The sequence below is a fragment of the Pygocentrus nattereri genome, chromosome 5 (genome assembly GCF_015220715.1).
Source record: "Pygocentrus nattereri isolate fPygNat1 chromosome 5, fPygNat1.pri, whole genome shotgun sequence".
NCBI classification, from domain to species: Eukaryota; Metazoa; Chordata; class Actinopteri; order Characiformes; family Serrasalmidae; genus Pygocentrus; species Pygocentrus nattereri.
Genome location: NC_051215.1, coordinates 17,557,720 through 17,569,863, shown reverse-complemented (window position 1 = coordinate 17,569,863; position 12,144 = coordinate 17,557,720). Strand labels below are relative to the sequence as shown.

The 12,144-nt window shown below is 38.1% G+C and overlaps 1 protein-coding gene across 14 annotated transcripts in view; it reads right to left on the bottom strand.

The window, feature by feature from the left end:
* tenm3 (teneurin transmembrane protein 3) overlaps nucleotides 1–12,144 on the bottom strand; it is a 628,014-nt gene that overhangs the window by 207,999 nt on the left and 407,871 nt on the right. For 11 of the 14 annotated variants that reach the window (XM_037538774.1, XM_037538773.1, XM_037538778.1 and 8 more), the window contains one exon: nucleotides 2,144–2,320. The exons of the other annotated variants lie outside the window; for them this stretch is intronic. In XM_037538774.1, the coding sequence (XP_037394671.1) occupies nucleotides 2,144–2,320 (177 nt within the window). The remainder of the gene's footprint in view (nucleotides 1–2,143; nucleotides 2,321–12,144) is intronic. 14 annotated transcript variants of the gene reach the window in all.

Genomic DNA, 12,144 nt, shown 5'->3' with positions numbered 1-12,144 from the left:
TTCATCTCCTGGACAACTTTACTTTAAGAGTGTAAGAGAAATCTTCCTTTTTATGACTATATATATATATTTAATCTTTCTCTGAACAAGAGAACAATAATAATATATATATATTAACGCAAACACACACCAACATGTGGTCAAACAAATTGGGATGCTGTCCTAAAGCAGAGAAAGTGAAGAATTTTACCCATTTAAAGCAGATGTAGGAGGCTATGAGTGTCCTTCAGTGAAAAGGCCAAATCTAATACATAAAGGCACTTACAAAGATGAACAGCTTGTAAAATCTAGTCCAGCACATTAAATCTGGAGAGGTCAGTGCTGTTTAACCAACAAATCCAATCCTACAAGGTCCATCATTGTGTTCATATCCTGAAATGCCACTTTTTGCACTATCAAACCTATTGTATTTCCATGATCCATTCAGAGTGTTTTCTATCACTACATAAAAGAATGTTAATGCTGCTTTTATTCCTTTTTGTTTATTTATATTATATATTATATTTTGTACACACACACACACACACACACACACACACACACACGTGTGTGTGTGTGTGTGTGTGTGTGAGGAGCAGTGAGCAGTGTTACCCTCTCAGACTCTGTCACACTTTGGGTTGAAGGTTATTATACACACACACGCATGCATGATGCTGATGCAGATAGACTGAAGGCACTGAAGCTTTCAGACCAGCCAGGCAGCAGCATGACACACAACACGGAGAGAGAGAGAGAGAGAGAGAGAGAGAGAGAGAGAGAGAGAGAGAGAGAGTGTGTGTGTGTGTGTGTGTGTATGTGTATGTGTGTGTATGTGTATGTGTGTGTGTGTGTGTGTGTGTGTGGAGCAGAGATAAATATACAGGTAAGCATCAGTGTGTATGAATTTGAAAAAACAAAAAGAGAGAAATGAGAAAATCAAATGAGAGAAAGACAGAAAGAAAGGAAGAGCTGGAAAAGAATTAAAAACTGTGCACGTCTTTTTTAAAGATAAGAATATAGAGCCATATTTGCATAATTTAATCAGGATTTGGCTTAGGTTGTAATACGTATGAACACAAGACACCTGCAGCACTGAGCGAAAGATTTAGGCACCCAAGACACATTTTAAAATTCTATTTATTTGTGTAGTATGTGTGTATTTGCTGAGAAAAGTGTTCATATTTGAATAAACAAAAACGATAGAATATTAATTAATATATATATATATATATATATATATATATATATATATATATATATATAATGCCATGTTCAAAGTCACTTAAATCCACCACAGCTGTGAAGGTGTCAAGGAAAAACATGGACCTAAGGAATTACGTTTTATTGCTTTTATGTTTATTTGAATTATGAATATGACTTTATTAAAATGAATACTGTGATAAACTCACTGCTGAGGTAATTTTTTTAAAAATTGCTTGGATGCCTAAAACTTTTGCACAGTATTGTACATACACTAATATACACTGCCTGCATTTCTGTGCAACCTCCATTCGTTGTAACACTAAACCGCACACTCCCATCCAGATCAGCTTTTAACAGCAGTGAGAAATGGGAATTAAAAGCCGGAAAAAAGTAGAAAAGTTTCTGCATAGAAAAAAAGAAAAAGATAGAAGAACATTTCTGCACTAAATCCCCCATTAAAACGTCCACAGTTTCCACAGGAGCTGCTGGATGCTGATTGGATATGACATTGCTCCAATAAAACTTTCCACACAGCCTGTTTGTAGTTCACTATAACACACTCAACAATTTACACATAGAGAGAGAGAGAGAGAGAGAGAGAGAGAGACAAATAGATAGATAGATAGATAGATAGATAGATAGATAGATAGATAGATAGATAGATAGATAGATAGATAGATCAGAGAGAGAGATAAAGAGAGAGAGACTGAGATATACAGAGTGAGAAAGAGTGGAAAAGAGTAAGAAAAAGAAAAAACAGAGGGAAAACTAGCAGAAGGAGAGAGGAAGAGACAGAAAGACTGAAAGCCAGTGATTAAAAGAAATGTAAACAAAAAAGACACAATAGGGAGTGGTAGAGACAGGAACAAAGCAGAGGGAGAGAGAAACATAGAGAGAGAAAGAGAAAGAGAGAGAGATCAAAAAAGAGAGAATGAGAGAGTGGGTGGCCTTGTTGGCTTACCCTCAGTGGTGGTGCTGTGTGCTACAGCTCTATAGAGTGTGAACTCCTCCTGTGAGTGTGCAGCCTGCAGGGAGGCGCTGCTGAGCTCGGCGCGCTGGTGGTCATGGAGGCTGGGGGATGGAGGCTGCGAATGGCTATGTTCTGATGGACTGGAGAGAGAGGATGGCATGGGAGAACCTACAGAGAACACACAGCAACACAAACAAATGGAACAAAAAATCAACAAAAAGAAAAAAGAAAAAAAAGCCCAACAGTGGCAATGAGAGACTATAGAAAAGAGCATGAAACTGAGAAGTGGAAAGCAAGTCTGAGAATGAAATTAGAAGTGAAGGCAACATGCAGTGTAGCATTCAGAAAGCTATAAATTAATAAGCACAAAAATGTGCAGGCGATTGAAGAAATAACGAAAATGCTGAATAATGAAAATGCAAAACTGTGAAAATGTTGAAAATGCAAAAAAGTGAAAATGTTGGTGTGAGAACAAGCAGTGTCACTGATCAGGCTTTCACTGAACAGGATCAGTTAAGCCATGCTCCACCATGACTCCAAATTCAAACTATTCTTGTCTGCAACAGTAGCTACATTTGTGAGCAAAGTGTGGATACATCAATTGTTGCTGTACTTTGATGTAAACAGAACTGTGGGGATAGTACATTTCCCCTCAGTCAGATTATAGCTTTGCCTGTAAATTGAGACAAATTCCAAAAGACAGAAGTATCCACCATATACTGTTATGTTTTGAATTTTGTGCTTACATTAAATATTCTCATGAAGAGAGGAAACAAGTTGCAAGCAAGGGGGAAAGAATGAAACACCCTAACATGTATACACACATAGCAGCAGGTCCAACTTCTGCCTGGTGTCCCATTTGACCCAGCACTACACTTCCCCAAACCTGCTCATGTTTGTAAGTACAATATTTTGTTGTTTGTGGTCATACTTTCCTGTCCGTGTAGTAACAGCAGATGGAATTTTCCCGTGGAGCACAAAGCTCTATTTTACACCTTATTTTAAACCTCACAACATCATTTCACAATCTTTGCAGCCCTGATGGTGTTTTTGACAGCTGCCAGTCGTCTGAGCAAGTGAGCATTCGATCATATTCAGGTACACACTGCGTTACACACTGAAACCAAATACCTAAAACATCTACAAACACACACAACAGCTTGAGAATCAGTGTCAGTCATGACATGCTAAACCATGCTACTGTGATTGGAATCACTTGCTATATTAATAAGATATTATGATAATCATAATCATTGATTATCATTATGATCATTAATAAGATATTAAGATAAGATAGATCAAACAATTATAATAAGATAGATTTAAGAGAGAGAAAGAGAGAGCGAGAGAGACTGGGTGGGTGAATGGGGACAAAAACAAAACAAATGAATTCCTTTTAATTACTGAAGGTTTTATTTCCACAGTGCCGCTGATGTGGAAGGGCTGAGTCTGAGACTCAAATACATTTAGCCCTAGGCCCACAAGGAACACACACACCACCAAATCACTGCTCCATTAGCTTGTTCCCCAGTGGCAGGGACCTGCAAGAGTGTATGTATAAGAGAGAACGAGAGCTTTCAGAAGCGCTGATTAGTCCAGTTAGTGAAAATGACTTTACTAGGTCATCTAGAATATAAAATGTTACATAAAGCTTTTCCACAGTTTTGCTGAATCGCGAAACAATTATGTTCTCCATGTTCGACCCTCAGAGAAGTTCTTTCATAGCGAGTGTTGACAGACAGGTTGAACGTCCTTTACAGAACAAATATCTCATTTAACCTAATGATAGACTGTCGCACACAACTTAGTGTCTGTCAAAATAATTTAGAGAACATTATACACTTCAAATCATGTTTTCATATGTGTGTAAAGGATTAGACTTTTAGCAAAGATCAAGTGTAGCTTCTCTATGTAATCTAGCTTATGCAATATGATCAGTGTATACAACTCTGCGCATACATTAACATCTCCAGTCAAATTACATTTTGATTGATTTTAAAGAGGTAAAGAGACCTACAGTGTGGTGATATCTCTCTCTTTAAATATTTACTAAAATTGGTTACTAACCACTGAAATGGGCGTATGAGCATGAACAGCAAAATATAGTAATGCCATTTAATCTAGCACCTGAATTGCATAATTGCCTTATTTTACCAATTTCTACAGAAATAAATTTGATGAATGCAATTTTGCTAACATGCTGCTGTTGAAATGCTAGTTTGATCACATTTCAAACCTTACTGAGATCTCCAGGGTTTTATATTCAAATGCTACATAAAGCTTTTCTCTTGTGCAGGTCCTTTTATGGAAAGGAATTCAGAGAGTGTTAAAGAGGCTTTCTCAACACTGCCCACAGGTGTGTGTATGTGTGTGTGTGAGAGCAAGTCAGTAAATACCTGTGAGCCCAAGGAGAGAGGGGGAAATTAAATGTGTGTGTGACTAATCTAAAATGTAGCAGGCTGTGTGTAATCTTACTGTTGCCACTGCTTTTTTTCAAACTCATTTCCTTTCATTACTTTCTCTCTCTCCTTTCTCTTTTCTTTTTTTCATTCTGTCTCTTTTTCTCTCCTCTTTTTTGCTCCTTCTTTTTCCCCTTACTCTTATTGTGTCCTTTTTCTTTTTCTTTCTCTCTCTCATTGCTATTTCTGCCTCGTTCCAAGGAAATTTCTTGCTCGCCAGCTTGCTCCATCAGCACTCTCCACCAATCAACACACACACACACACACACACACACACACACACACACACACACACACACACACACACACACACACACACAAACACAAAAATATGCTGAGGTATGAAATCAAACACAGTCAAGCAAACATTATATTGCTACATTTTTTAATTGCACACTAATAAACCACTGGATATGGATAAACCCCAGATTACTTTGACTAACATAACTGACTTTAGTAGCATTACATGAACACCTTGACTGTTACCCAAAGATGCTTATTTACACTTTAGGACCTTATTGTGATGTGTCTGAATTACACGATTAAACCCTGCGAAACTAACAGGTTTACTGCCTGCTACACATCACAGAGCAAAACCCTGACTGTACAATGATGGACCAGGAATGAAATGCGTAGCCTAGTCAAGTTTTTCTGCACTTTCTAAAACATTTTTCAAAAGTCTTTAACTATGTATGAGAATCCAACATCAGCCTTGCTCAAGCAACTAAATTGGTTTGTATATGTGACTGATGAGTACTGAGGCAGACCGATTTACTGATTTATGTGTACTTGAGCAATTTTTAGTAGGTTCAACTGTACTCCCCTCTATAGTGCAATTCTAATGATAAAGTGGGGTTTCATTGCAATTACATTCACCACAACATTTACAGAAACTTATCTGGAGCAGTGACTGGTCAGGATGCTCACAGCACACAGTAAAAAACACTAATAGATAGTAGGTTCATGTGCATATATTGCAGCCTTCTGTGATTTTAGATTACAAAGTCTGATATCATGACAACAATTAAGAAACAAAATACAGTCCACCTCTAACACATACTGAGAGAAGCCAATACACTGAAGTACCTCATCACACACACACACACACACACACACACACACACACACACACACACATGCACACACACCTCAGACACATACATGCACACAAAGCCACACACATACAAACAAGGGTCTGAATGATCAGGTTGTTATTTCTCATCACTTGACTAAAGCAAACACTGCTGAATTTGTCAGCTACCATTTTTTCTCATTGATTTCACAACAGAATTCTTCAGAGCCTAACAATGGGTCAGAACTAGTCATCATCTTTCTGTTCTCCTGTGGGTTGTCAGTGTGTGTGTGTGTGTGTGTTTGTGTGTGAGAGGGAGAGGGAGAGAGAGGGAGAGAGAGAGAGAGAGAGAGAGAGAGAGAGAGAGAGAGAGAATCATACAATGTTACAAAGGTTTCCCAAGCTATGTCTGCTTCAGTATACAGAATTTATGCTGTTACTAACTAATTCCAAGTGGTTTGATGTTAAATGGTTTATTGGAGAGAAACTTTGAGTATTAAATCAGGAAGAAAATAAATCTTTTGGGGCATATTTTGCTCACAACACCCTGCAGATTTCTGTCCACAATAAATTAATTTTTAAAAAAAGGTTTTAGGCCAGAACCCTGTCTACAAACTACTACAAACAAAGCAAACTACTATGCTTTGGTAAAACCATCTAAATATGGTCATGGCCAGAAAGGTTACTTAAATGAATGGAGAAATAAAAGAAAGAATGATGCAGAGAAAGTGAGAGAAAGAGAGAACAGGTGGAAGTTATTTGTTCAGGGAGAGGGTGAGTGATATGGAGTCTGTGTAATAAATCTTGCATATTTCTCTTAAACCAAACGTTATCTGATCAGATTTTATTGTTCTAGCTTTGGCTGTAAGTCAATGTTACGCTTACAGAAATATAACCTCTCAGGAGCACACACACACCCACACCCAGACACACTCTCTCACACACACATTGGGCTGAATACCTAAGAGTCCTAGTGTGTTTATATCTCTTGGAGCGGAACAAGGCCTGCAGTGTCTCTCTCTCTCTCTCTCTCTCTCTCTCTCTCTCTCTCTCTCTCTCTCTCTCTCTCTCTCTCTCTCTCTCTCTCTCTGTCACTCTCTCTCTCTCCCTTGCCCTACAGGCCATGTGTGAAATGAAGCAGAAGCAGTCTCTCAGTGGAGAAGGACAGAGAGAGAAAATGAAAGAGAAAAAGAGAGATAAATGGATAACTATATCTTTACACTTGGGAACTGTGTGTGAGAGAGGGAGAGCGAGAGAGAGAGAGAAGAATAGAAAGAGTACAGGACATATACTCAATCAAATTATATTCAACAAAACTTTATCACATATTGCACAGAAAAAACAAAACAAAACACACACACACCTCAACACAATGCTATTCAGCGCTCAGGCAAGAATTATTATTACAAACAAGTTCTTACTTTCTGTCGTAATATTTCTGCATTTCTTTCTTCTGCCGGTTCTTGTTTACATTATTATTTGCACTGTCAAAAATGCAAATGGTAACATTCATGTCAATAAAGAGAAGAGGAGAAAAGAGAGTGAGGGAGGTGTGCAGAATGATTAATACCGAACTAGACTCCTGGTAGTTGAATCACTCACAGCAGCTGTGTCTACATACACAGCTAAGACACATTAACATACTCTGTGCTCCGTATCTCAGCTGGAAATCTGTGGGATCAGATACACACTCTGCACTCAACAGGATACATCACTGTCTGGACAGAGGTGTGTGTTTCCCCACATTAAAGTCATGAGGGTGCTGACAGACGACTTCCTGTGTGTGTATGTGTGTGTGTAGATACAAGTGCACCTAGGGGGGCCTAGGCCCTCTTGGCAGATTTCTCAGTGCTCAAAAAATGTAACTAAAATAATATCAGTTAAAGGCAGCTAAAAGTGAGGTCGGCAATCACGTGTTTAAAAGACTGTTTTCTTTCTTTGGTTATGACAATAAGGATAAGATGTTTATTTTCTAAAGATTTAGCTGCAGTGAAAGTGGGCTAGCTGGTGGTTGTCAAGATCACAATCAAGATCATAATGACCTTACCATGTGGCACACAACGTATGTATGTGGAAAAGGACAGAAAAACACATGGCTGTTGTAGACCTCTGAAGTCACACATTATTTTGTGGTTGACCTAATTTGAGGATCCAGTGATATCTGGAGAAAAACTATATGCAGAATGAAACATGTCAACTCTGGAACATTTTGTTTACCACAGAACGATCAATAGCAGCATTTTTTCAAAAGATAATTCATTCAATTCATTTCTTCCCAGAGAAGAAAACTGCTTAGCCCTAGTATTTCTAATATGGGCATGATAATGACATGAATTCTGTGGCCTTTTTTATTCACTCTTAGGTAAATATATATTTGTGTTGTCCTTGTATCTCTGAATGGTAACTTTACAGGAGAAGGAAAAACATTCTGTGTTGTATGTTAAAGAAATAACTTTATTCCAAAATCTACAAAACTATTATCATTAAAAACAGTCACAACTGACAATTCTTTTGTCAAAGCACATCATTTTCTTAACCTGTTATGGTTGCCATGCAACAACTTTTTAATAACTTGATGTATGTTGTGTATAACTGTACTGATTCTAGAACCAGAACTGTACTTTTTATAAAATATTACTGCTGTCAAAAGAAAACATCCTTTATTGTTTGTGTACAATAATAATAAAGGCATTCATTCATCTATTCATTAATTCTTTCATTCATTAAAATGTTCATGAAAATACCTGCAAAGAGCATAAGTGGACTGAAGAACAAATTTATAGATTTTCAAGATGGATAAATTAAACAGTGAGAGAGGTGTGTATAATTCATCAGAACTGCTGTTAATAATTAGGGGGTTTTAAATATTTAACTGTGTATTGAGTGCTGGGAGAAAAGCCTTGAGGGGTGTGTTTATGTATGTGTGTGTGTGTGTGTGTGTGTCTGTGTGTGTGTGACTGATCAATACAGCATATAAGAGCAAAGTGGAGTATGAACTTCATTACCAAAATAAAAAAGCCTACTAAAACTGCAACACTGGGCAATAAAACAGTTTTTCTCACTCTTTTTTTCCAATTATACCTTTTACAAGCATATTAATATGCACACATACACATACACACACCTGTATACACGCACGTAACATAATTAAAATGACATTAAAGTGTATATATACTTGTTAATAGATATTGTTAACACTGTACAAGCTTACATACACTCTATTAATGCTAGATCTGTCTGCAGCATGTCTGCACTTGAAGGCTAAACAGGTAAATGGCACAGGTAAGTACAAATGAAATGATAAAATATGCATTTAACAACAGAAAGGGACTAAAATTACAGCATTCATACAGCATACTAATTGTGTTTGGATTTGTTAGATGTAGGAGCCACCTAGCGTGCTGCAGATTCTGAAAGAAGCAGTGGGTTATAGTTAGTGTATTTTATACTGACGAATGGTCCAAGTGTATGCTTGCAAATCTTTAGTTTGACTGTCTGTGCTGCGAGAGAATGACTGATATTACATTCTTCGCTCACTTCCGTTGGCCCCATCAGCACGAGTGTGTAGTGAATCATTGTAAATCGAATCCTGCTCTGCTTTGAGCAGGAAAAGTACGGCTCTTCTCCACATCATAATGATGGAATTATAGATCAGTTCCCTCCCTCGATTACTCGGGTTCATCCAAAACTCAGTTAGAGCAAATCCGTCTTCATTTGGCCTGTGTGTGACGCTGATGTGTTGGCTGTATGCTCAGGGCATTTGTTTGGGGCTGGAGAATGTGAGTGTGTGTGTGTGTGTGTGTGTGTGTGTGTGTGTGTGTGTGTGTGTGTGTGTGTGCATGCAAGATCGATCAGGGTGTTTGGACGCATCCTGAAAGGTGGTGAGATAACAGCAGTGAATCATTATCACACAGCTAGAGCGTGTAACGTGAGGAGAGAAGAGAATGACATCACAGTGCTCTACTGATACTAAAAGAAGGAACAAAATACATATTATACATCACACAGAACACAGGAGAGAGAGCACTATGTAACATGCAAATGAATATACAGACAGGTGACATACACACACGCATACACACATACATGTATTAAAAAATAAGTTTACAACTGTAGCCTGTCTGTTACTCTACAATTCATTAGCCCACCTCCACCAATTCATAAATGGTCAGTTTCTGACCACAGAACCACAGTTGACCTGATATTACTTGGGTGGTGGGCCATTCTCAGCAGTGACACCAGTAGTGTGTGGAGATGGTACGAGTGTATCTGACATAAACATGTTTCTGGGTTTTAAACACCCAGTGTCATGACTGAGTTAAGATTGGCCCACCACCCAAAAATATCCATCCAAGAGCAGCTCTGTGGTCAGAAACTCACAAGTGATAAAGGATTAGAGGATGGATGACACAAATTGTGAGTCAAAATATGATCTACAGTCTTTAGCCAGCAAGGGAAGGGCTTCTGATCAAGTGGGAAGGGGATGTATCTCTTCCTCTCTGTCTCGCTGTGTGTTTCTATATATCTTGCTGTCTCTTTCTGTGTGTGTGTGTGTGTGTGTGTGTGTGTGTGTGTCTGTCTGTCTGTCTCGCTCTCTCTCTCTCTGTCTGTCTCTCTTTCTCTGCCTCTCCCTCTCTCTCTCTCTCTCTCTCACTTTCTCCCCCAGTTCTTTAACACTGTAACCTAACAACAGAAGAACATAGTGAAGGAAGAAGCTTCAAACAGAAGTACCAATTACACCACCAATCACATACACACAGAGAGTGAAAACAAAGCACACACACTGAAACAAGATTCATGTACATGGGTGCACACACACACACACACACACACACACACACACACATCAGTGTATCAGTGTATTCAAGTCTAATTGGAGTCTGTTGTTTACGGTAGCTGAGAATGTTCATTAAACTATAGAAATGCATTGCAGCAGGAAAACACAAACACATGCATACACACAAACACACACAGACTCTAATAAGTATACACAGCCAGCATATTCACATATACTAGGGATACAGTGATCATTAATTTTTAAAGCTGATTTCAATTGTTATAGTCAAATTTGCTGATGTCCAACCGTTTGCCTGATTTTAATAGCCAAAGTCTATACAGTATGAGCTGAAACACAAATATATTTCCAGTACACTCTATTAGCTGAAGTCACACTATAAACATTACTTACTCTTTAACCAGTCAATTTTTAAATGAAATAAAACTGCTTTTTTAAATGACCCAAATCAAGCACTAAATCCAAAGTAAGAAGCAACTGGCTTTTTAGCACAATGAGTCATGTATAATTATGCTATGACATTTTGGTATAGGTGTAGCAGCAGAGTTCAAATATAGTGTGACTGCACTCACCTGCCTTACCTTATTTACATCATAAAACACAGTGCAGCCAAAACAAAAATAATACACTGGCTGGTTAATGAATGTGTGTTTGGAGCAAAATCACCCAAATATAGTGCATACACACACACACACACACGAATGCATGAACACATATATACACACACAGCAGGGGTTACACTCACACACAGAGTGGCTGGAGCAGAATAGCAGCAAAAACAAAAAAAAAACAGAAGCATTACACTGCACAGCTTTCATATGCTGATGTTATAAACATTTCACATACACACACAGACACAGTCGGACTGATGGCATAATGAGCTGGAAATTCAGGGACTGAATGCACTTTTTTGTGGAATTCCTACTGTGTCAGAATTCCAGACGAAAACAAATCACTTCAGTATGTATCCGAGTTTTTAGAGGGGCTGAATGAGCAACAGGAGATCAGATAGTGGATGACGGTCCACACATTTAATAAAGGAAGATTATTTTGTACATTGTTCTTTTAAAAGGCTGTAAAGCAACAGCCTAAGATATTCTAAGATTCTGGGGTCTAAGACAGGCTCTTCAAAGCCAGTTTTATAATGAAGATACACACACTGCTGCTGACATTCAGACAGTGGAGCTTCATGAATTCCATACCTGCTAAAGCTCTCTGTTTACCACTCATCATTTTGCTGTAAGTACTTTAAACGAAATCCAGAACCAAAACAGATAAAGGTGACATGTGGCTTGAAATTTACACCAAAAGGGCAGTGAGTTTAAAGCAGAGGTGTGAAATCAAAGACCAGAGACTAGCACAGTTTGATGAATTCCCTACTTTAGTTCAACAAGTAAACTACCTGGGGTTTTCCATCCACAAATCTTTTATAAATTCTGAAAATAAGCAAAAAGATGGAATGTAAAAGCCCAAAATTCCAAACCACCCAAATATCGTAAGAAGAGTTAAGACGAGGTGGAAAACTTAGAATATTGCTAAAGTTGAAATCCGAAAGTGTTGATGGAAAATGGTTTTTCGAATAAGTTATAAGTGAGAAATGATTGTTCGTACAGATTGGACATATTGTCCAATCATGGCGTACATCTTTTCTGCCAAAAGTTTGTAA